The sequence below is a fragment of the Thunnus albacares genome, chromosome 5 (genome assembly GCF_914725855.1).
Source record: "Thunnus albacares chromosome 5, fThuAlb1.1, whole genome shotgun sequence".
Lineage (NCBI taxonomy): Eukaryota > Metazoa > Chordata > Actinopteri > Scombriformes > Scombridae > Thunnus > Thunnus albacares.
In genome coordinates, this window is record NC_058110.1 from 33792249 (window position 1) to 33818752 (window position 26504).

At 39.8% G+C, this 26504-nt stretch overlaps 1 protein-coding gene across 1 annotated transcript in view; it reads right to left on the reverse strand.

Annotated features, from left to right (window-relative positions):
* Positions 1 to 222: 222 nt before the first annotated feature.
* bcap31 (B cell receptor associated protein 31) overlaps positions 223 to 26504 on the reverse strand; it is a 35641-nt gene continuing 9359 nt past the window's right edge. Inside the window, exons 5-8 of the mRNA XM_044350583.1 lie at positions 21419 to 21554; positions 7820 to 7946; positions 6372 to 6472; positions 223 to 3083 (exon numbers count right to left, since the gene is read on the reverse strand). Coding sequence (XP_044206518.1) covers positions 3057 to 3083; positions 6372 to 6472; positions 7820 to 7946; positions 21419 to 21554 — 391 coding nt within the window. The 3' untranslated portion in view covers positions 223 to 3056. The remainder of the gene's footprint in view (positions 3084 to 6371; positions 6473 to 7819; positions 7947 to 21418; positions 21555 to 26504) is intronic.

Consider the following 26504-nt stretch of genomic DNA (forward strand, 5'->3'; position numbering starts at 1 on the left):
CAGATGTTCACCTCAAGTTTTGGAACTTTGGCCCCTTTAAATAAAAACTTCAGTGACAAAACATTTTCAGTGCAACACGCATTAAACCGCCATAATGACATCGTGACATTGAACTTAAAAGGCCTTGTGAGTAAAAGTGTCGACGTTGTAAACCAGGTGATCTGAAAAACATCAACACGAATAACAAAACAGACAAAAAAAAGAAGATACCTGCACACACTGTAGATGTTGCTTTGGTGGTTTATTTCAGCACTTCATTTGTTGACTGATGATTAAAGGAGATACAGTGAAGAAACAGCGCCCCCCTGTGGTCTCATGGCTTTCACACAACTGGCACAAGTTTACTGTCTGAAAGCATTTCTTTCAAAAAATAACAAACAAGGTACGCGAGAGAGTAAAATACAGGAGAGAACAGGATAGAAGACTCATTTCAGAAGAAGAAAATGTATATATTTGTCCACAAACATGAATGAAGTTTTGTTGCTGAATAAACCACAGAAGCTTCGTTACATCAGGCTGCAGCGACGTGTGATTCAGAGTTTTGTCCAAGTCTCAGCTCACTTTTATTGGAGGTGAGAACTGAAACAGGAAACATGCAGAAAACACCCGAAACACACCGATATCTCTGTTTAATCCGAACACATTAAAGCTGATGATGCATAGACACATTTATGCTTAAAATCTCTGCGTATCATCACCTTTAACCTGCAGTATTTACCCCACAAAAAAGTTTCTCATCAATAAAGCTGAATTTCCCTCCCAAAATAAGTGATGATAATATGAAAAAAAACTAAATACCTAAACCTAAAACAATTGAACAAAGTCAAACGTGAATAAAGAAACTACAGTCAGAGGAATGGCTCCTTGTTCAACCAGACGAGATTCGAATGAAGTCTGGTGATGATTCATGTTTTCTTTTTTGTCAATAAATCCCACAGAACAAAGAGATCTGCAGGAAACTCAACTGTTTGTTTCTGTGAAACTACAACATTCTGTGAAACAAACAAACAAAAAAAATCACTCGAAGTAGCAAAGTTTTGTCATGAAAGTTTGGAATGTAGAAGAAAATATATGCAAACACACAAGATAACATTTAAATCAGATACAAACCAAACATTAGCTGTATTTTAACCAGTTCTACATCCAACAGTTTAATCAGGCATGAAGCTATGAAGTGAGCATGCATGCATAACATGAGCAGATTAAACCTGCAATAACTTGGTTTTTTTGGTCACTTGGGGGCAGCAGAAACAACGTGCTATGCTTTTAGCTCTGGTTTTTTTGCTCTCTACCAACTCCTGAGGGAAATATCTGGCTCTTTAGCTGCTAAATGCTCCACTATGTTCACCAGCTAGTCTACAGCTAACTATGTCTGTTTGGTGCTGAGCAGGTAGTGTGCAGTGACTTTTTTTTAGAGTTTTTTTCTCTGAAAACGACGCTATGAGACGCTGAGAGTGAACCAGAACAGTAAAAGTTGCAGCCGGACAGATAAACAATGAGCTGAAACTCACTATAAAGCTCCGTAAAGCCGAGAGGAGCTGCAGAGTCTCTGTAGGTTCATCACTACGAGCCTCGACCAACACGTTACGCACCAACAACAAGACAAAATTTAGCGAGATTTCTTTTGCTGATGACACTCTGGAATATTTCTCGAAATATTTTCTCGCTCTACACAGCCTGCAAGTTTGCATGAAACTATCCAGAAAAAAAATAATCTTTAGAGCTGCAATGACAGAAATTTAAATAAGCCACTATTTTAATTATTGATCATCATCGTTTTAGTCCTTTTTCAAGCAAAAATGCCAAAAATTCTCTGGTTTAAGATTCTCTAATAAGAGGATTTGCTGCTTTTCTTTTCCATCTGACAGCAAAGTGAAAATCTTTACGAAACATATTGAAGACTTCACCGTGGGCTTCGAGAAACTGTAAAATGGCATTTTTTAACGTTTTATAGACCAAATGATTAATCGATAAAGAAAATAATCTTTAGCTGCAGCCCTAATTATCTTTCATAGCAGCATGCCTGTTTACAGACTTTCATCAAACAAACATCACATCTGCTTTTTTCCAACCAAACATACAGGTTTCAGAGTGAACGGAGGCTTTCAGACAGATATTTGCTCTTCAGACGCTCGTCAGGTCAGGAAGGGAACCTCCAACAGACACGACAAACAACAACAGTCTGTTATTTCATCTGAAGGCAAAATCTCAATCTCAAAGCCTCCAAAACATCAACTGTTGAACCCAAAAAACTTAACTGAAGAACTAAAAAACAGGAAATAACAACAAACCAACCGCTGAGGTCAGAAAGAAGATTCTTTTCTCTCCGGTCACATTTTCAAAAATCAATGAACTCAGAAAATGTGACCAGAAGAAGAAACACTGATGCTTCTTTAGAGTCGCATATTTTTGGACCACATGACCGACGTTATTCAACTGCAGGTTCAAACATTCACAGACTCTCAATGAAGCTGCAGAACTCTCAGTTTATAGAAAATCACTTTGGGCGTTTTTTTTTTTTTCCAATAAATTTACAACCTGAAATTAAAACTGAAAAAAAAAAAAGTTGTGCTTCAAGAAAGAACTGTGTGGAGACTTTTCAAACCAGGATGTGCTTAACTTTTAAATTTCAGCCGTTAATATGGGAGAGAAACACGTCCTGCAGAAAACATGATTCAGGTTGTTTGAAGAGACAAACTCAGCGGAGAAAACGTTGTGATTCTGCAGTTTATAGACGACTCTTGATAACAGCAAACTGAAAAAAACAAAACAATTAAAGATGAAAAAAACAAACAAACAAACAAAAAAAGTAAAACCTTTCGGTTACAGACGTAAACTCAAAACTGTGACAGAAATCAAACAGCTGACATTCAGTTTTTTTTTTCTTTTCTTGTGATGAAACTTTCCAAACGGTCCCGTTATAACCAATCACAGCCCCCCCCCCCGGGAGATCTCAGCTGACCCGACGGGAAGTGACATCACATCTCTGTGTGCAAGGCTGATGAAGATGATGAAGATGATGAAGATGAGGACAGAAGCTGGAAACCGTCTTCGTCTCAGTCGGATTTCTTGTCGCTGCTCGCCTGCAGACACAGAACAGGGCGGGAAAAACACACACACACAGCGTCAGCGCCTCCTGCAGGCTGCAGAGTGTTTTACATCCAGGAAGGGTGGGGGGGGCAGCCACTAAACAGTCAGGAGCCAATCACTGCTCTGGATTCACATGGACACGCCCATCTCATTAACATATGTATGAGGAAAAATAGTGAACAAATAAATGATTAAATGTGTGCAAAGACGAAAACAAAGTAAAAAAAATCTAAAATAATAGTCGTAAATTGGTTGTTTTTGGCTCATAAAACGTTTGATGGAGATAAAATAAAATATTCAACAACATGTTTGTTTCCTGCAGAGTTTAAGTCCAGTTTGTTTTATTCAACTTGAATCTGGAACCAAAACAGAAGCAGATCTGAACTCTGCAGTCCAGTCGTGTCCAACGCTGCACCGACATGTGTGAGAGTATTTCTTAGTATGTTACATAACTGTATGTTCACTAGTATGTGTATGTGTGTGTGTGTGTGTGTGTGTGTGTGTGTGTGTGTGTGTTATACGTGTCCTGTCAGGCAGATTTAAGAAGGACCAGCTACTGTTACATTGATCAGTTACAAACAACACTGCAGCCACTAAATATAACTTTAACAGAAAGAGTCCTCACACACACACACGCACACACACACGCAGCCTCGCTGACATAATGCATTCCCAACTGTCAGCTCTTAAGCATCACAACTACACATGTAATCCCAACCTTTACCCTAAACTGAACCTAAACCTGATTTAGTAACACTTTAAGTCTCCCTGTTTAGCAGTTATAGGCGCCTATGACGACATATTTTATATCATTACGACTTTCTCTGCAACTGAACAACAGCTCTGTAACTTTTTAATGGACTGAGACCGTTTTACTGTCTCGACGGAAAGAAAGAACATGTAATATTAAAGCTGCGAGCAGCGTTGGTCGGGACTTCACGCTCTGGCCCGTCGGGATCAGATCATTTTGCTTTTTAAAAATGAGGGATATTTCTTACAAGTTTGGTGTGCTTTTATTTTGAAAGATTGATTAACAGGATGAGAATTTTCTGCAGGTTGAGACATGTCTGTCTTGCTCACACCTGTGTCATCAAAATCATGCATGTTTTGGGCCCATTTACTTGGATTTCAATGAGTAGATTGAAAACTCTTGATGAGTTTGTGTGTAAAACAAATTATTTTCCTAATTTTCATCAAGTCTTTTTTTATAAAAGTTTGATTGACATGTGTACTGTCAGGTGTGTAGAGACAATAAGTAACTGCAGCTGGACACAGAAAAATACTCATATTTGAATGGAGAGTGTGAGCGAACCCACACCTTTTTGAACATTTACTGCTTCCACATAGTTTTAGATACAAACTTAATTTGAACTTTAAATGAGTCACACGACTTTGACCTACAAATCTTGAATTTACATGTTTTTTCTATCTTTTACTGTTTTTGAGATATTAGAGTGTGAGTGTTAAAGTCTTTTCTTGCTCCTCCTGTGATTTTATAATGAGTGTGTATTGCGGAATGTTTCACAGCACTGAGGGAGTGACATCACCAGGAGCAGTTGGAGAGGAGGATTTTAGAGTACGCTTCTTGTGAAATCTCCTCATAAATCTCATGACTTTGGTCAAATCTTACATTAAAAATCATATTTTAGTAGGAAATTTCGTTGTGAATCCATTGATACAGGTTTGAAAGTTGTCAGACTTATAGTTTAGACGTCAGACACTGTTTGACACAAAGTTCATGCCTCCCCATTGGTTTACATTATAAGGGTGATGTGGCACTGCAACTTTCAGGGCTTATTAAATCCAAACCGTTCAAGTTATTACAAAGTTTTAACAACTTTTTTTCAGTATAGTGTCATAAGTCACCTATTAAAGTTTGAAGCTGATACCATTAACGCCCTCGGAGGAGACAGCGTTTGTTCGGGGACCAAAATTGGGGCAGAGTCTTATTTTGAAAGGCTAATTGCGGAATTCCTGTTGGATTAAGGTCAGGAGTGTCAACGTATGATTTGTAGGTCTTGATGAGACGAATAATTGAGTTTTGGTTTGATCTCTCTACAACATTCCTACAGACTGTGGCAGCCATTTTAGTTACCTAGGTGGCGCTAAAGAGCACATTTTGGCACTTTAAGGGTTCATTTTTACATTAAATTTTTCACCAGACCTGATGTGTTTTTGAGTTTTTGAGCATGTTTAGGGGGTCAAATTTAGGGTTTAAGTGGCGTAATAATAAAGAAAGAAACAAACAAAACAAACACACGAAAAACGATAGCGTCCTCACCCGAGGACTACTGCAAAACAGTAGTCCTCTGCCTTTTGGGCTCGGTCCCTAAATAAATTTTTCATTTTGACCGAAAGTGTTCTGAAGTTTGTTTCTATCGAGCAGCAGCTTCAACGTTTGGACTCAAGCTGACGGTTCGGACCTGCAGCGTTTATCAGAAACATGTTTTGACTGTTCAGTGATTTATATTTGTTCTGTAACTGAGCAGTGATGTTCTTGGTTCTCCTGGTTCTTTATAGAACTCTGTAGGAAGTGTCGGGCAAGTTACTTGAAAATTGGAATTAACTGACTACAAATTACCTAAACAACTCAGACTCATCCACACACACACACACACACACACACACACACACACACACACACACACACACACACACACACACACACACACACACACACAGCATCTAATGTATTTAACACATGTAGAAACAGAAAATGAGACGTTTGTGGTTTAACAAGCAGGCAGGAAACAGTTTGGAATAATTTACTCACCATGCAACAGCTAGCGTTAGCGTAGCTGCAGTGAGACACACGGCGCTGCAGAAGTCCCGCCCTCATCTGTACGATTCACACACACCTGAACTCTGAACTAAACTAGAGTCAGGTGACTCCTGAATGTAGACACACTCGAGGCTAACCGTTAGCAAGTCAGCTAACAACACACAAGTATTTCTAAAGACGTTACTGGAATTTGAAACCCAGTAATTATATCACAGTTACTGGATTTTAAACTGTGATCCTTTATACTGCTCCAGTTTCAGAAACCTCCATCAAAACCTTTCTGACGTCGGATTAGAGGGAGCGGCGTCTGATCATTTCTGAAACTGATCATCTGATATTCACATTCATCAGCTGTGTGGTGCTGAGAGAAGAGCCAGAGTTTGAACTTCTTCCTCAAAATCTCTCTTTTTTTAAATTCTCAACACAATGAAAGGATTCTGTAAGTGGATTTGAAGCCTGTGAGCTTGTGTGTGTGTGTGTGTGTGTGTGCGTGTGTTACCAGCAGCTTGCTGTGTTCCTCCAGCAGTCTGTCGTACTCCACCGTCAAGTTCTCAGCCTGTTTCTTCATCGCACGAACGTCGCTGTCTGACTTCTGCAGAGCTGCAAAACACACAGACAACATGTCAAAACACACATTACATGCACACACACACACACACACGCGCTGCAAGTAACAACTATTTTCATTACCGATTAATCTCCGACCACAGTCCACAACTCTAAGATATTCAATTTAATATCATCTAAGACAAAGAAAAGCCGCAAATTCTCAAATTTGAGAGCCTGAAACCATCAGATACTTGGCAAAAAATGACAAACGATTAACTGATTCTCAAAATAGTTGTGGCCTAATATTCTGTTGATCAACAGAAGAATCGGCTGATTGTTTCAGCTCCACACACACTACAACTATATCAGTCACAATGTCCTGTAACATTTAATAAAACATAAATAGAGCTAAACTAATGCAGTCTAATACAACAGTCCTGCAATAAAAACATTCATCACAGTTCAAATGTTTCAGTTGAAGCCGTTTTACAGACGTGTTGTTGTAGTTTGTGTATTCATTTATATACTGAGAAGTGTTTTTATACTCGTTACTATAAATGTGGCGGATGAACGATTAGAAACATCTGTCAGTATAAATCAGAGGAGTTTTCAAAGTCTGTCACCACACAGGACACATATGTGTATATGAGCAGATAGAGGACAGTGTCAGTGCTCCAGGAAAATAAGATTCAGTCATAAAAATATGGAAAAAAAGTTCATATTCATGTTTTGTTTTCTCCTCTTATTATTCTTTGCTCCTCATCTTTCTTCTATTTGGGGGATAATCAAGCTCTCAGATTTTGAACTACAGTTCACATAAAGCTTTGGAGTCCAAACAGGAAGTATAATGTTGCCATGTGAGCTACTGCCTGAGCAGCGTTACTTTCAGCTGATATTTGTTTACATTCAGTTCAATCGTCTCTATTAAAAGTCTGGTGATTTATCTGTTCGCTGCTCCTGTTTGCAGCGTGTTCGTGGACGTACAGACGACTGTCAGTGTGATGCTGAAGAGGAAGGTTCTGAGTCTTATTTCTCTGATTTCTAAGCAGATTTATGGAGGTTTATTCATGATGCACATCAGAGATAATGAATCCTCTGAAACTGAAATTAAACATGTATCAGATTAGAGTTATAACGAGTTTTGACGCTCCTTCATCTTCCTGCACCTCCCTGTGGATTAAAAGGAATACAGCTCGACAGCAGCACAAACTACAGTCTCTAAATTACCATCAAGTTGAATTAACACCTTTAGAAAATAAGGTTATACCTACTTTATATGTATATTGTATTAGACTGCATTAGTTTTAACTAAGTGTATCTAATAAACTGGCAACAGAGTTCATAGTTTGGTGACAAAAATGTGAATAAATGTGTGCAGACGCTCCTCCTGCTCCTCACCTTTCTTGGTGGTGTCCAGCTCCTCCTTCAGGGTCTTCACCTCCTCTTTCAGGTTCTTGTTCTCCTCCTGCACTCCGGGTCCTTTCTTCCCGGCCTCCGGCACCTCGATGCCGGCGTCGTGCAGTTTCTATGGAGAGAGAGAGAAAGACTAACAGTGAATATCTCAGTGTGTCCAACTTTACACACTAATGTTTGTCCAAACTTCTGCAAAAACCTGCAGAACTTTCTTTTAAATTCTACTCAAAGTTTCCAAAAGACATAAAATCTGTCAGGCTGGATTTTTGGGGAAATGATGCAAACATAAAAACACGGAGTCTGTTGTTTGAATATTTCACAGAGCGTCAGTGAAGAGCTGCAACTTTAACAACAAATCAAACACAGTTTTAAAATATAAAAAAACATTTTCTATTCAATCATGGATTCATCTGTCAATTATTCTCCAATTACATTAATTGTTTAGTTTGTAAATGAACCACTCGTAATCTTTAGATATTTTATGTTTTTGTCCTGACATTTTTATGCTTTTTGTCCGTTTTTACAACCTGAAGACCAACAGTCCAAAACTCACAAATATTCAGTTCACAATGATGTAAAACTGATTTCTAAAAAAAAAAAAAAAAAAAAAAAAAAAAAAAGACATTTAAACGATCCTCCTCCTCGCAGGAGTTTAGTCAGATGTTGGTTTCTGGTTCAGTTTGAATCCAGTTTTAACCCCGTCCGCTCAGAGACCAACAGGTGTTCATAACAAACGCCCCTAAGCCCTCGACGCGGACCGCAGTGTGACTCACCAGCTGCTCTGAGTGTGTTTTGTTTTTAAGATAAACCACAGCTGCAAAAAAAAAATCCTGATGTTTGAGGTTTACATTTCTATGAAGACAAAGACTTTAAAATAGAAGAAATCAGTGAAAAATGTCTCAGAATTTCCCGACAGTCCGATGTGACGTCTTCAAATGTCCGAAACCCAAAGATATAAAACAGAGAAAAGCAGGAAATCCTAACATTTCAGAAGCTGGAACAAGCAAATGTTTGACATTTTTGCAAGAAAAATGACCAAAACCAGGGTTTTTCCTCCCTGTCTAAGTTAGAGTTTGTATTACCAGCTGCCGCCTTTGTTTAAAATTCCGACATGTGATGTTGACGGAATGAAAAAGGCGAAACTCAACTGGAGGGCAGTGCAGCATCCGGACAGCCTACAGCCTGCACATATTAGAGTTATCTTGTAGTTCATCTTCAAAACAGGCAGTGGTTGCAGACATGTTTTGATTTAACGACCAAATAATAACCTTTGCAAGACCAACGTGAAGTATATTAACTTTCTACGCCGTCACTTAGAGGCTAATGTTAGCACAGCGGAGCAGCGAACTCCAGCAGTAACAAACAACACTAGCTGACCAACACACACTGCAGCATTAAACAACTTAAACCGACTCGGAGGTGAAGAAAATAAGTCAGTGTTCAGTGTGTTTCACCTCAGGAACCCTGCGGCCGCTCAGTGTATTGGACAGCGATGTGTTTTTCCCCGGAGCTGACGGAGCAGCAGAGAGCAGCCTCTCTACTGCTGGAGATATAAACACTAATAACAACGCAGCGGAGCAGAGAGGCTGCTCTCTACTGCTGGAGATATAAACACTAATAACAACGCAGCGGAGCAGAGAGGCTGCTCACTGCTGGAGATATAAACACTAATAACAACGCAGCGGAGCAGAGAGGCTGCTCTCTACTGCTGGAGATATAAACACTAGTAACACAGTGGAGCAGAGAGGCTGCTCACTGCTGGAGATATAAACACTAATAACACAGTGGAGCAGAGAGGCTGCTCACTGCTGGAGATATAAACACTAATAACACAGCGGAGCAGAGAGGCTGCTCACTGCTGGAGATATAAACACTAATAACAACGCAGCAGAGCAGAGAGGCTGCTCACTGCTGGAGATATAAACACTAATAACAACGCAGCGGAGCAGAGAGGCTGCTCTCTACTGCTGGAGATATAAACACTAATAACAACACAGCGGAGCAGAGAGCAGCCTCTCTACTGCTGGAGATATAAACATTAATATCAACGCAGTGGAGCAGAGAGGCTGCTCTCTACTGCTGGAGATATAAACACTAATAACAACGCAGCGGAGCAGAGAGGCTGCTCACTGCTGGAGATATAAACACTAATAACAACGCAGCGGAGCAGAGAGGCTGCTCTCTACTGCTGGAGATATAAACACTAGTAACACAGTGGAGCAGAGAGGCTGCTCACTGCTGGAGATATAAACACTAATAACACAGTGGAGCAGAGAGGCTGCTCACTGCTGGAGATATAAACACTAATAACACAGCGGAGCAGAGAGGCTGCTCACTGCTGGAGATATAAACACTAATAACAACGCAGCAGAGCAGAGAGGCTGCTCACTGCTGGAGATATAAACACTAATAACAACGCAGTGGAGCAGAGAGGCTGCTCACTACTGCTGGAGATATAAACACTAATAACAACGCAGCAGAGCAGAGAGGCTGCTCACTGCTGGAGATATAAACACTAATAACACAGCGGAGCAGAGAGGCTGCCCACTGCTGGAGATATAAACACTAATAACACAGCGGAGCAGAGAGGCTGCCCACTGCTGGAGATATAAACACTAATAACAGCGCAGTGGAGCAGAGAGGCTGCTCACTACTGCTGGAGATATAAACACTAATAACACAGCGGAGCAGAGAGGCTGCTCACTGCTGGAGATATAAACACTAATAACACAGCGGAGCAGAGAGGCTGCCCACTGCTGGAGATATAAACACTAATAACACAGCGGAGCAGAGAGGCTGCCCACTGCTGGAGATATAAACACTAATAACACAGTGGAGCAGAGAGCAGCCTCTCTACTGCTGGAGATATAAACACTAATAACACAGCGGAGCAGAGAGGCTGCCCACTGCTGGAGATATAAACACTAATAACACAGCGGAGCAGAGAGGCTGCTCACTGCTGGAGATATAAACACTAATAACACAGCGGAGCAGAGAGGCTGCCCACTGCTGGAGATATAAACACTAATAACAACGCAGCGGAGCCGTCTGCCTCCCCTTCAGTTTGTTATTCTCATACAGGTAGGAGACTGTAAGAGGCTTTCAAATTAATTGATTCATTAATTAATGCAGTTAACATTTTAAAATAAAAAGGATGCGGACCATTTATCTTATCAGCTGCCTTTTCTATTCATTCAATCAAGAATCGATTCTGAATCGAATCGGTACTCGAGTATTGTGATGGTATCGAAATAAACACCGTCATCTGTCACAACCTTTATTTTTCATCTTTTTGTTCCATCTTGGTATAAAATTTAAATCTCTATGGACACTTTCGTCCGTCAAATAATGATTTATTTCCACTTAAACGAACAACACTCTAAAAGGTTTGCTCCATGCACGTTCAACAAAATTTTTTTTTTAAAAATGCAAATTTTGGGGAAAATGATGCAGACATAAAAACACGAAGTCTGAAATCAAACTCAAACACCGTCTGCACACAGTTTTAAAATATAAAAAAAATGTTACTTCAGGCCTCCTATCAGTTGTGAGTGATCTGCCAATTGTTCCTTTGATTAATCAATGAATTATTTAGTTGATAAAACCTCTGACAACACTGACAACTGTTGAGCAGGCTGACAAAATCTAAACCGTCATTTGTCACAACCTTTGTTCCATCTTGGTATAAAATTTAAATCTCTATGGTCACTTCTTCCATCTGTCAAGTCATTTGTGTTTTTTTTTCCACTTGAGTGCAGACTCTCTAAAGGTTGGCAATCCCGGGAAAACCCTGACGACAATCAGCCGCAACTCAACTTTAAACTGTAGATGATACGATCGAGAGTTGCTGATGTTTCTTCTGCTTTTTTCATCTTCTTCTGTTAATTTGTGTCTATTTACAGTGAAAAAAACACTTCAGTCTCCTCATGTTGGAACTTCCAGTGTTTTATCACTTTAGATTTCACCCTGAATGTCATTTTTACATTCACCGTCTTATTACCAGGATCACATGTTGGTGTGTGTGTGTGTGTGTGTGTGTGTGTGTGTCTGTGTGTGTGTGTGTGTGTGTGTGTGTGTGAGCAGCTGTGAGGGTGAATGAGGAGTGTGTGTGGCATTTACACCTGTCTCTCTCACACACTCACTCACACACACACACTTTAGGAAAGTACCTACAGTGTGTTCCTCGTTTCGGTCTCTGGGTTGGCAGTTCAAATCTGATAATCTGTTGAAGTCAACGTGAGTCTTCTTCCTTCTCTGGTCACAACTAAAACTGGAACTACAGTATGTTTTCAGCAGGGCTGCAACTAAACATTATTCTAATTACTATATAATTCTTATTTATTGTAATTCTGGAGGTATCAGCTTTTAGCTTCCTGTGTTTGTTCACTTTTGATTCATGTATAGCTGAATATGTGAAGGTGAAACTGTGTTTGAGTACAAATAAAATCATATTTTTTTCCTACAATAAAAGATTTTTAAATGTGCAAAAATAAAACCCCTTAGATTATTTCTCGATTTATTTAATCGATGACTCCTTTATTTTAAATGTCAGAAAATAAAAATATGTGAAACATTAATAATTTGCAGAGCCCGCGCTGATGTCTTAAAGGAGTTTGTTTTGTTCGACCAACAATCCAAATTAATCTTGTTTTCAGTCCCGTTCTGTCTCTGTCAGTAATGTTATCTGACGTTACAGATTTCTGGGTTAAATTTATGTTATGAGACCAGCAACAAAACAACTGACCAACTGTGAAAACACGCAGGCAGCACAGAGACATTTATAAAGCTAAAGCTAACGTAGCGTTATCAAGATAACATTAGTTTCACTCCTGATAGCGACAGGAACGATGGCCAAATGAGTCAGTTCAGGAATAATATCAGCAGTCAAACATCTAAATCTCCCTCTAGACGTCCAGTAAAAGAAATATCAGGACGTTAATCCCACGTTTGAGCTTCTCCTCTCGAGATAAACCCAGAACAGAAGATTTAAGTGAAGCAGTGAGTGAATGTTCTGTTCAAAAAAACAAAAAAAACCAGGAGAGTCAGTGTGTTGGATGACTGCAGAGCAACATCACATAGACAACCTGTAACCGTGGTAACTGGAAACAACAACAATGCTGAGAAGAATTAAAATTACAAATGCAACAAAAATGTTGCATGTCTGTTTTAATAAAACTAACACATACAACAAAAAAAAAAAAAAAAATCAAATGACTCAAACAGAGATTTTTTGCCAAATAACTGAGACTAAAAGTAAATCAGGTGCCAAAATTAACTTCAGTCGCAGGTTATTTATCTCTTAACTGATGAGTCGTTTCAGCCCAAGTGTCCTGCCAGCCAATCAGGACTCAAGTATTTCTAGTTGCTGCTGAATGAGCAGGAACATCAATTAACACCTTCAGCGGTGTAAATATCCGTCTGAGCTCCAACTTCAAACGCATGATTGAGATTTGAATCACTGCAAAAAAAGTCTGATATGTTTTCACTCCATTTGTTTGCTTTGGTAACTTGATTTTCTGTTTGGGAGGAGTTATCCCACTCTAATCAACAACAGCAGTGACTGAACGAAACACCAGAGCCATCTGAATCACTGAGACCAAACCACAAGTGTCCAATTAAAAAAAAAGCTTTATAAACAGAAGAGTTCAGACCCGAAGCTGTCACACCGACTTCAGCTGGTAACGTGTCGTCAGCGTTCAGAGTTGAGTGAGAGAAACAGCTGCCGAGCTTCTCTGCAGACCTTTAACTGAGCGGCCTCTGTCATAAAACCTGATTTTACTGCTCTGAACTGAATCCAGCAGCACGAGGCCTCAGGTTCAGAAAGGCCACGAGACCTCAGGACCCCAATTCAGCTACAACACTGAACATGCAGCTGCACACATTAGAGCTCCGTCGACACCTCTGGGATGATTAATGACGAATACATTTAAAACTGAAAACTACACGCAGCTTTGGACGAGGAGGGGGGGGGGCAGATTTTACAGATTGTTCAAACATTTCCTCACAGTTAAGGAATCAAACATGTAACTAGATGTGGACGTTCACCAACTGAAACACAGTTATAGTTTATTGTTAGAGCTGCAACTAACAATTACTTTCAGTTACTCATTTTGTCTATAAAATGTAAGAAAATAGTGAAAAATGTCCGTTATAATTCTTTAGAACCAAAGGCAAAGTCTTCAAATGTTTTGTTCTGTCTGACCAACAGAACAAAATCCAAATAAATTCAATATACAATCATGTGACACATCCTCAAGTTTATTTGCATAAAGAAGATGAGGTCAAAACCTAGTGTATGTCTGGACTGTGTGTTACAGTGATAGTCAGTGGTCGTGTCTATAATGTGAATACTGGGATTGTTAAAAAAAAAGGTTATAGATGCAAATTAAATCATAAGTGCAAATTAAGGAGGTTTATCTCCACCTAGTTACTGTAGTTACAGTCAAATCAAGCGCACCCTCAGAGCAGCCGCCCCGCACTGAACTGATATAACAGCTACATGATTCTCATGTTTTACCTGCAAGACTCGTGTTTTAATGCTGCTGTTCATCGTATATCGTATATAAACCCCAACAACATGAAAGAAACTAACATTCTATTATACACAGATGTTATAAATAAATACTCTAATAGTAAATAATTGTTCTTCTTTATTTCAAGAAGCCTAAAATAATGGCTGCATTTAAAAATAAAATAATATGCATCCTAAAATAAAGTGGATTGATCGTATTGTGTTCTTAGATTGTTTATTTTCTGTGCCTTCAGTTTGGATCTGAGTGGGCATATGAGACAAACTGGTTGTGAACTGCCCATTGGAAGCATTTATTCCGTTTTACGCATGTAACTACAGTCATTGTGTATCGGGCTCCGAGTGCTTCCAAAACACGGTTGACCTACCTGTGTAGTCACGTCCCTGCTGATCTGCTAAACTGTTGCTAACGCTACGCTTCTGTCTAGACATGAGGTCAGAGTGCATTCTTGATTAAAAGCTGTGTTTTCACTGTCTACTTTTCTCTGTTTAGAGCACTTTTCTCTGACTCGTGTCACGCCTCGTCTCTGCTCTCTCAGACATGCTGGAGTCAGTCGTAAGAGCCCTGAAGCTCCGCCCTGCCCCAGCACAGAGTGAAGCGGCTCACTGATAGCTGGTTTATTCAAAATGTATTAATATTAAACGTACTGCGTGTCCAAATTGCACCAAATTCGACACGGCACTCCCTTGAGTCCCCAGCAATGCACTCACCAAGTGTGGAGTCGATCAGATGAACGGTTCAAGAGATAAGCAAAGGACATACATACATACAGAGATTCCTTCCTTTAGAAGACAGATTATCCAGAGCAGCAGTTTTTTGTTTATTTGGGAACTGACACAGGGAGCTTCTCTGTGGCAAACAGCCTTCTGATACAGAGCAACAAATACAGAGATGTTTGAAGTTTAATTATTTATTTCTTCTTCTAGAAATCAGACAGATTTCTTTCCCAGACATATATTTATCATCTATCGACTGTAGAGAAAATCCCAGCTGCAAGTCGGCTGCGAGGACGAACTGAAGTCAGATCAGACTCTGACAGTCTGCATCAGTTCTGTTAATACAAACATGATCCTGCAGGACAGAAGGTCAACAACAGTAACAGCCAGCGCAGCTGGCAGAGACCAGAGACTACAGTAACACACTCCTCCAAACAATGGTTCATAAACTAACTGGAGTCAGTGAAAGTCATTCTAGGAAATGTAGGAAATCATCAACTACCGGACAAAAACAACACGCAGTTTGCAGGAAAGTAAAACATAAATAAATGCTGAATGAGATTAGCATTCCTTTAAAGTTAAAGATCAGCTCTGTTGTATATTGATTGTGTTTTGATGCCTGCGGTCCTCAGTGTTCAATACGACTCATTTATAAAACATCTGCATCACATCCAGCCACTTCAGCTTATTGATCTGTTGCTCATATACAGACAGATGATCAATATCATCTACTGTACTCTCTGATCACAGCTGCTTTGATAATGACTGAAGGCTGGCTTTTACAAAGAACTTGAAGACTGAAACAGTAAATCTAGTCAATTCAGTGTTTAAATTGCTGCTGCTGTTGTTACCAGCTGATTCTCAACTAATGGTTATCTTCATTATCACTTAATCTGTCAATTATTTTCTCGATCTGGGCTATAAAATGGTGAAAAATGTCAATCAGTGTTCCCTTAAACCCAAGGTGACGTCCTCAAATGTCTTGTTTTGTCCATAAAGACACTCAGTTTACTGTCATAGAGGACTAAAGAAACCAGAAAATACTCACATTTAAGAAGCTGAAACAAGAGAATTGAATATTTTTTTTAATTTTAATGACTCAAAAATGATTAACTGATTATTCAAATAGTTGGTGTTATTTTTTCTGTCAATAGAATAATCGATTAAACGACTAATCGTTGTAGTTTTACTCAAGATACTAAAAAGATGATTCTAACATTGAAGGCTCGGTTCTCTGCTGAAGTTACAACAGATCAGATTGTTTCATAGCATCCGGTCGGCAGATATTTCCTGCATGAGGAGGATTTTACCTGAAGATGCAAATGTTTCAACTACAGCAAAAATAAATAAAAATTGCACATCCCCAAAGCTTTATGAATCTGCTTCACAAACATACAGAGACAAGAGGAAAAGGGAGACAGACTAATAATAAAAACTATCTTTTGGTTACAGCTCTGGACAAAACCACAAAAGACCAAAGTTGTAATTAACCTGAATGATCAGTGAGTGTTTCCCAAAGTGAGTTAATTAATGTCATTGTTCATCTACTGTATGTTTATTATAATATATTTACCACATTAAAAAAAAGAAATAAAAAAGGTGACATTTACATAAACTACTTTTTATGTTGGTTTCAAACTTATCAAAACAGAATAAATCAGCAATAAATATATAAATCTCTATATTAAAAACTCTAATATGCAGGTAGTCGTAGTGGAAATGAAAACTCATTTAACCTATTTAATCGTATTCACTGTTTATTTTAAGTGAAATTATTTATCTGTAAATCTGCACAGCACCTGTCGGCTATTATTCTGAGTGACCGAGAATGATTATATATTATTTAACTTAATATTGATATAATATAATATAGTTAAACAGAAGCGTCTGTGTACATATAGGCTGTGTGAGTTATATCGGGGGCTGGGGGACTCGGGGGGGACTCGGTCTAAAACAGTTTAGGAGCCACTGCTGTAAGAGTGAAACAGCTCCGGGAGGCGAGTCAGTGATAGAGATGTTATTTATTTCAAATGACAGCTCTGTGATATGTTATACATTTATTCAAGAGAACATTTGTAATTTTACATTTGAGGACAAATTATCAAATGATTTAAATATTAAATTAACTTCATTTTTGTTATGTAATTTCTACGACTTCTGCTGTTAAAAGAAACCGGGTGTAAATTATGAAAATGACATCTGAAGCAAGATCATGACAATCTGAGAACATGTGTATGCACACATGCACACATGCACACATGCGCACATGCACACACCCACATATGCAGCAGTTGTGTCACCTTGAGTAAGTCCATCCTGTCAAAAATAGTGACGACTATCAGAGAGTCACATGTATGTACGTGTGCTCACATAACTGACCTTCAAGGTTTCAGACGGATTCATATCACATCCTCAAAACACACACACACACACACACACACACACACACAGCTATAAGAGAAATAAGACTCCTCAGAGCTCAGTTATATTAATAATAATAATAGTAATAATAATAATAATAATAATAACAACAATAATAATAATTTCCTCTGCACACTCAACAGTCACGGCAGGAATTTGTGAATTTATAAATCAAAAGAACTGCGACAAATTAACTAAAGATCACATTATTTACAAAAGCTCAAACACTGGTCAAACTTATCATACATATATTGCATCAGTGCATATGTTGAGCTACATATTGACAAAAAAAAGGGACACACACACACACACACACATATACAGTGTGTGTATGTATGTGTATGTGGATGAAATTTTGATTACTTTTAAGGGGAAGTTCAGTGTACTCAGACAGTATGCATGGGGCATTCCTGGGGCTTCCAAGGTTTGGCCAAGAACAGGAATATCAGGCATACTGTGTCACTTTGACATGTACTCAAGGGAGTGTGCAGGGTAAACATGCCAAGTCTCAGCTGGGATTATCAGGAGATATAGTCATGAAGCTAGCATCAACATTTTCTGCACGACAAAACTATTGCAGTATTTGCAAGACAGTTTCTTCACTTCTGTGCCTCTATTCGTCAAAGGTCCTTGAGCATGAAATTCACTTTGTTGGAACGGTGCGACCTGCGCATGTGCCAAAACCTCAGGTTAGCAGGAGAGAAGGAGCTGAGAAAACAAGCCAGAGGGAGCTTGGGAGTGGAGCAAGGTCACAACATCTGTGCTGTGAGTTGGTCTGACAACCGGTCAGTTCGGACGTATTCAGACCAAATCAGGCGGTGCAGCCAAAACGCCAGTCCTCCAGTTCATCTGAATGGGGGTATAGTGCGTTTAGGCTGCAGGGGATTTAGCTGCAGTGGAGCTCAACGAATGAAGAGAGGGAGTGGTGGTAGAGAGAAAGCCAGTGAATCAGATCAGTTATTATTATTTTCTGATCGTTTAACAGCGGTTACATTCTAGAGCACAAATAAACACACCCACACCCCCCCACACACACACCTCCATAAAACCCTGCAGCGGTACACTGCAACGCCTGATTGGTCTGAATCCAGCCTTATTCTTCTCTCCAGTTCTGACGGTCACACCCAGGTGACAATGTGGGACAACTCCACACAAGTCCTACAGTGAAGTGAGCAGACAATCCACTGTGAAGACATACAACCAATACACGGGTGGGATCGATTTGCTTGATTCCTTTACAGCCAAGTACAAGTTCACATTAGGTCCAACGCTGGTATTTGCACATTTTTTTTGCACACAATCATCCTTGGAGAGGTCAATGCTTGGCGGCAATACAAGCGTGACTGTAGAACCCTGCAGATTCCTGAAAAGGAAGTCATGAACAGGCACAGCTGGAAACCTCTCTCATCCAAATCAATACCCTGAAGAGAGGCAGACCATCCATGGATGAGGCAAGAGCACAAAGCCTCAGTGTGAAAGAGATGTCCCACAGTGCTCCCCCTCCTGAGGTTCACAGGGATAATGTGAGGCACTTGCCAATCAAAGTTGGGGAAAAAAAAAAAAGAGAGGCCGCTGCTGGCTCTGCAAGGATGGATATACATCACCTGCATGATTCAGGAGTGATGTTCATTTGATCACAGATCCAAAAAACCTGCTTCCTTCAGTTTCACACATAAGGAGACCCAAACCAGGACGACATCCACCAAATAAGAACAGATTCCTCAGACATCAGAAATTACTGATGTTCAGGCAAAGTTCAATATGTAAATATGAAGAAATTGTAGAGGACTGATGTAATAAAATTCCAATTTTACAAGGTCCAAAAAAAAAAAAAAAAAAAAAGTTACAACAACAAGTTGTTTTCTTACAGTTTTTCAGCATTATAGCATAGATTACTATTACAATTTAATTAGCTTTTTATTGTGCTGTATCAAACTGTTTCATGTCAATAAAATTCATTTTAAGATACATATTTTGATATATTAAATCATCAATACCTAATAATTGATGGACTTTTTAAAAACTAAAGGGGTGATATTTATAAGCGCTGATAAGACCTGCTGTTGCAATTCTGCGACATTTTCACATAATTCTCCAAAAAACAAAAAATAATAAAAAATCTCATTATTTTCCTGATCAGAGACTTGCTAAAAATGGTTTTAAAAAAGGAGAAAAAAAAATCTACATCAATAAAGTCAATGCTTGGGTTTCAGAGGGTTAATCCATTAATTATCACAACAGTTGTCAATTAATTTTCAACTAATCGATTAATCGTTGCTGCTTTAATTATATACCTCTGAAACTTCTCTTCAGCAGACAACAGAACTGTTTCTCAACTTAATACGTGTATTTATGATGAAACATGGTGATTTATGATGCTGTGGAGGGTGTGGTGCCACGTGTCGGTGTGTCACAGATGACTGTGTGGGAAAATGCTGAGATCGGACAGATGTCTGATCGAACAGCTGCTGAAACCTGCAGAACCGTCCTGACTTCCTGTGAGAATCGTCAGCGTGTCTCAGAACGTGTTTAACGAGAAAACAAACAGCAGAGCCGAGTTATAAACAAACACCGTGATTCATTCAAATCAGTTCACGTTGCTACCAAGTCCTGAAATATACAACATGTAAACATTTTCCTGGAAACCAGACTCTGTGTGCGTGTGTGTGTGTGTGCGTGTGTGTGTGTGTGTGTGTGTGTGTGTGTGTGTGTGTGTGTGTGGGTGTGTGTGTGATTGATTGTCACATGCAGATGAAGCAATTTCTCCTTTTAGCTGCAGAGGACTTGGTGATCTCCTCACCCCACACAAACCCTGGTCAGATTACCACAGAGTGAGAGTGAGAGTGTGTGTGTGTGTGTGTGTGTGTGTGTGTGTGTGTGTGTGTGTGTGTGTGTGCGTGTGCAACACTGTGAATGAGACACATGCAGTGTTTTATGTGCTCGTACATTTGCAGTGTTTATTTGGATTCAGATCAACTGTTGCAAATCAGTGCTGCCCCCAACTGGTGAGCTGAGGGAACAACAGCGACTCTCCCACACACACACACACACACACACACACACACACACACACACACACACACACACACACACACACACACACACACACACACACACACACACACACACACACACACACACACACACACCTGATTATTATTTATCTGCTGATTATTTTTCCTCAATTCTTTGTTTTGGCTATGAAAATGAGAGATTTTGAGAATATTTCAGAACGTTCATTATTGACCTTGGAAACAGCAGTTTGTGAAGCTGCAGCTGAAAGCCAGAAAATTAATTATTTTGATAATGCAATAATAAAATTTTTTTTAAGCAAATGTATCAAATATGTGCAGCTTTCAGTTTCTCAGATGTGATGATTTGATGCTTTTCTTTGTAATAATCGACAGTAAACTGAATATATTTGGACTGTTGGTCGGACGAACTAAGAATTATAACAGGAATTATTCATTATTTTCTGACATACAGACATAATTATTAAAAAGGAAATAATCTGCAGATTAATCCATAATGAAAATAATTAGGGCTGAAAATGATTATTTTTATATCAATAAATCTACAGATGACCTTCTGGATTAATCAGTTTGTCTATAAAATGTTGGAAACAAATGAAAAATTATCAAAATAATTGCTAATTACTTAATCGACTAATTGTTGCAGCTCGAGTCTCTTGTGTTATTAGTGTAATAAAGTTTAAACAGCATCGTTTTTCTTTTCCTTCTTCTTCTTCTTCTTCTCTCTTCTCTTAGCAACATTCTCCACCAACAGATTATTTTCTCTTCAGTCTTAAAATATATTTCCACAACAAGCCTTCCTGGTAATAAATAGAGCTGTGTGTGTGTGTGTGTGTGTGTGTGTGTGTGTGTGCGTGTGTGTGTGCATGTGTGTGTGTGTGTCACCTCTTGCAGCAACTCGTTGTCCTCCATGTATTTCTTGGCGGCGTTGCTGGCACTCTCCGCCTGCTTCTTGAAGGCTTCATTGGACGCCATGAGCGTTGCCTGCTGGGAGAGCAGGGTGGCGAGACGACGCAGCAGCCTGCACACACACACACACACACACACACACACACACACACACACACACACACACACACACACACACGTCTGTCAGACTGGTCACAGGGACGAAATGATCAATAGAGTGAAAAAGAAAGTGAATTCAGATGCATAACCTTTATTAAAAAAGGGGACACTCCACTGTTTTTACATGTGGTGGTGAGTTCTACTCAGCCTGTGACGGCGGCTGGACGAGAACAACTGATTATGTCAAATAAATATTTTAATTGTAAAATTAACAAACTTCTTTAAAAAACAGAAAATATTGTATGAATAACAATCATTTGAAAGACACAAGACGTTGCTGAAAGCTCGGACTTCTACTGGACTGCATCACTTTCAGAGCTGCAACGATTAATCGATCAGCTATTTCGATAAATTAATAATCGTTTTAGTCCATTTTTAAGCAAAAAACATCAAACATTTATTGGTTGCAGCTTCTGTGAGGATTTGAGGACTTCCTGTGTGTCATCCTAACAAAACAAGATGACTGAAGACGTCATCATGAACGCTACGAACTTATAACAGGCGTTTTCACTATTTCCTGACTTTTTATTGGCAAAAGGATTAATCAAGAATAAAAATAATTGTTGGTTGCAATGCTAATTGTTTCTCTTGATTAATTGTTTTGTCTATAAAATGTCAGAAAATAGTGAAAAACTGTCCAAAACTCAAAGATTTTCACCGATTTCACCGATTATAACAAAGAAAAGCATCAAATCATCACATTTGAGAAGCTGAAACCAGAAAAATTTGGGTCATTTTTGGCTTAAAAAATGACTAAACTCATTATTTAATTATCAAAATAGTTGCTGATTAATTTTCTGTCGATGAATCCACTAATCGCTGCACTTTACAAACCACTGTCTCCAAGGTCAATAATGAAAATTAAAGCTCAAAACAACAATAATACATAAAAATAACAAAAGAAAAAAACCTCAGATATATAAACTCTCACTGTAAACGAGTTAATCTGTTCGTTTAGTCTTTATTTACTGCTGCTGTTCAGCTTCTTCCAGACATTATTTATGTAAACAGGTTTCTCTAAAGTATATTTAACACGTCTGTTGTTATTTTAGGGTTTGAAGCAGCGACCAGCGCCACCAGCTGATCTACTGAGAGCATCAAGTGATCACAACAATAACTGATAATAAGAGAGACTTAATGACGCGAGAGCAACACAAACAACAACAACACCTGAGCCCTTAGATATGAGAGTGTGTGTGTGTGTGTGTGTGTGTGTGTGTGTGTGTAGGTGTGACACAAACAGCCAATCATCTGTCACACACTCTCAACACATCACACACACACACACACACACACAACCTAATATAGCTGTTCACTATACACACATACAGTATATACTGTACATACATGCAGACACACACACACACACACACACACACACACACACACACACTCAGTCACCCCTGACATTTCCCGGCTGAGGTGTGTCTGCTGCGCGTGGCGTTGACAGGCGGTGATGTAATGTGACTCACGGCGAGGTTGGCGGGGCCGAGGTGGGGGGGGGGGCACTGTAAGGGCAAATGTACAGAATAACTGTCCCCATTCAGGGAGGGGTGTTTGTCACCCAGCTGCAGACCTGCTGATTTTAGATGTTTAACTTTAACCAGATGACACTGAACTTTGACCTCTTTCTTTTTTCCAGACAGAAACCGACTTCACTTCATTTCAGTCAAACAAACCTGCAGAGACTCGACGTCTGTCTGAGCTCAGTGATCCGTCGCAGTGACCTGATAGGACACCTCCCGAAACCTAAACTTCTAAAGACAATTTGTTGACATAATGCATCCTGACCAAAACCTAATTCTGACCTGAAAGGATCACGGTTCTCAACAGTCAGGAACCCGAATGAACATCAGACCAGCTTTAGCTCGCTGTGATCACTCCTCCTCTTCATACTGGACAAGACATGTGCTGATATACTGGTTTTACCAAATATCATGATGAAACATTCTCCTTTCCACTGCCGTCATTACCAGTTTTCAGAGAGGACACAGTGAACGCAGCATCACCTCAGAGACATAGTAGGGCCAGGCTCCTCATCTGTAGCCATGACTTGCTAACGCTGCCGTTAGCTAGCTAGCTGACCTTCAGACATGCAGCTAGTTTGTTGTTAAATGAGGACATGTGATGGACGGCGTGCAGGACTTTATGGTTCTTCAGCACATGTGAAGAATCTAAGAGAAAGAAACACTGAGCTGCATCTAAAGTCATGTGTCTTAAACGTTAAACAAGCTGCTTTTGTTTGTGGTGTTTTTAGAGTTTTTTCCATTTGCAGCGAACTGTTTGTTTGGTTCCATTAAATTCAAGCTGATCACAGTGTGAAGTAATTTTACTTCCCTATACTGGACATAAAGAGATCCCTTCTTAAAGTCCACAGCCCTCATTTTGTGCAAAAATGAATTCTAAAGTTTCTCTAAAGCTGAAATGAGTCTTCAGTCGTCTAAATTAGTCAAATCCTCCAAAGTTAAAACCTTTTTAGTACAAATGTCCATCTGTTTGTTATCATCCTTCCACTGCAGCTCAACACAGACACACAAAAAGGAAATTTTGTACCAAAAAACACCAATAAAACCGAGGAAAACGCCAATAAGAGTCATTTATCAGAACATCTGTTCATCAAACAAGCTTTTATTTTCACCACCAGTATGTTTTAAACAACCCGTCTGATTGGCTAACAGCAAATTATTATAAACCAGCTGAAAGGAAAGCTGATTGATTAGCCTGTTCAGTGACGCATCTTGTTGATCGTTCTCAAACTTTGAGCTTTTAGATTTATTTCTGATATTACTGAGTTTATATAGTCTCAGTAATATCAATACATCACCGCATCTTATTCTGGAAATTCTGTTTGAAAGAGTGGGGCTGTTTAATATTCGGGGACGAGTCAGTTACATGTTCTCAACATTGGCGAGAGTCCCGGCGTAGCAGCGAATCCTACAGAGAGCGTTGCATTCTGGGTTGCCTGTAGCCTTAATGTTGCTAGGCTAGCGAGTTTCTTCCAGTCTGTTTATAGTTTGTCTGTTGGAGAGTCATTCAGCACAACATGTGTTTGGTTAGCTCAGTTTAACCTGCACAAGTTTCTCTCCAGGCTCACGTTACGTGTTTTTCTGCCGCGGAAGGAAATAAATTAATGACGAGCGGACGGACGGACGGGTTTCACTTTTACAAGCATGAGGTCTCTCTTCTGCTTGGATTCATAGTATCTCAGGGAAACTTTCCAAACAGAACAAGTGTCAAATTGTGTTGTAGCTTCAAAAAAGCTTTTTACAAAAACAGCTGTTAGAGGGGGAAGTGAGAGGCGGGTTATCTAATATTCAGGCCAATATTCTTTTTTTTTTTTTTTTTACAGTAACAAAGTAATAAAGTAATAAAGTATCAAGTAAAATTCTGGTGATATCCCTCCCCAGTTACCATCCTCTAGTCTGTCCAGTATGTCCCTGGTGGTGCATTCAGGGACATTCTGACCCACCAGAGAATCAGGCAGGTTTTGTTTTGTTTTATTTGTGTGTGTGTGTGTGTGTGTGTGTGTGTGAGAGTTCACAGTGGAGTCGTATTATCAGGACAAAGAGAGGATTTCTTGTCTCAGAGGCGTCTTTAAGAGATGATTCTCTCAGTTCCAAATATGGCCGTCAGTTACTTCACAGGCCTGAAATAATCCCATCAGCTGCCAGCGCTTCAGTGTTTCCACTAACTCGTGGTCCATATTTTCTTCTTGGCTAAGGGCTGGAAATTCCTGAGTCACAGTCCCAGATTACAGTGGACCGTCTGTCAGAGGGCTCCGTCTAAACGCTGGAGCACTTCCTACTACTGGACTCTTGTGTAGCAGTAGCAGCTGCCGCATCACATGCTGCGCTGCTGTTGCTGCTGCTGCTGCTGCTGCTGCTGCGGTGAGTCACGGAGCAGCTGCTGCACGTCGAACAGCAGCCTGACACCCGCCAGACTGAGCCGTCACAGGCCGGCGCCCCCTGCAGGCCCGCAAACAGCCCACAGAGGAGGAACATGTGACTCATCCTGTGCACTGTGTTTATTTAGATTCAGACAGAACAACTGTCAGAGTCATTCAAGCAGCCGGTTTAATGACTCCCATTGTTTAGATTGCAATCTAGACATCCAGTGAATGATTGGGGCCATTATTGATCGATGAAGCCGTTTAATCAGACTGAAAACGACGCTGAAGGAACAGAAAATAAACGATCCAAGAGCCCGATATGATCGATCCACTTTATTTTAGGATGCACTTTATTTTATTTTGAAATGCAGCCCTTATTTTAGGCTACTTGAAATGAGAAAAGAGCATTTATTCACTATTAGAGTACTTACTAGCTGTTTATAACATCTGTGTATAACAGAATGTTAGTTTCTTCATTTCATCTCCGCGTCGAAGCAGCGGCCGGAGGTCAAACGATCAGCCGCGTTCTGAACAGGCAGCGCATTAGTCACCTATAAAACTCGTCATCACCGTCCTACCTGGCAGAACCTCTCTGTCCCTACATTCCTCCACGTACACTCAGGTCACAGGACGCTGGCGTTCCTCCATCCCCAAACATTAACGAGCAGTCCAGAGCATTTTTATACCCGGTTCCTCTCCTGTGGAATAATTTACCACATCATCAGGGGAGACAAACATCACGAGACCAAGACTTGAAACTGTTTTCACTCGCCTGCACTTCAATAATTAAACCCTGATTGTAAAACCTGTAACTTTCCTCAACACTGGTTTCTGTTCTGCATTGAGTTTTTATTTTATTTGATCTGTAACGTCTCAGTAACATCATGTAAACAGCGCTGAGACTTCTGTGATTTTACACTTTGAATAAACTTTATAATAATCACTTAGCCGTCGCCCCCGACAACAAACTGTCTGCTAATCACAGCGCACCATGTGACAGGCAGTCTGAAACCA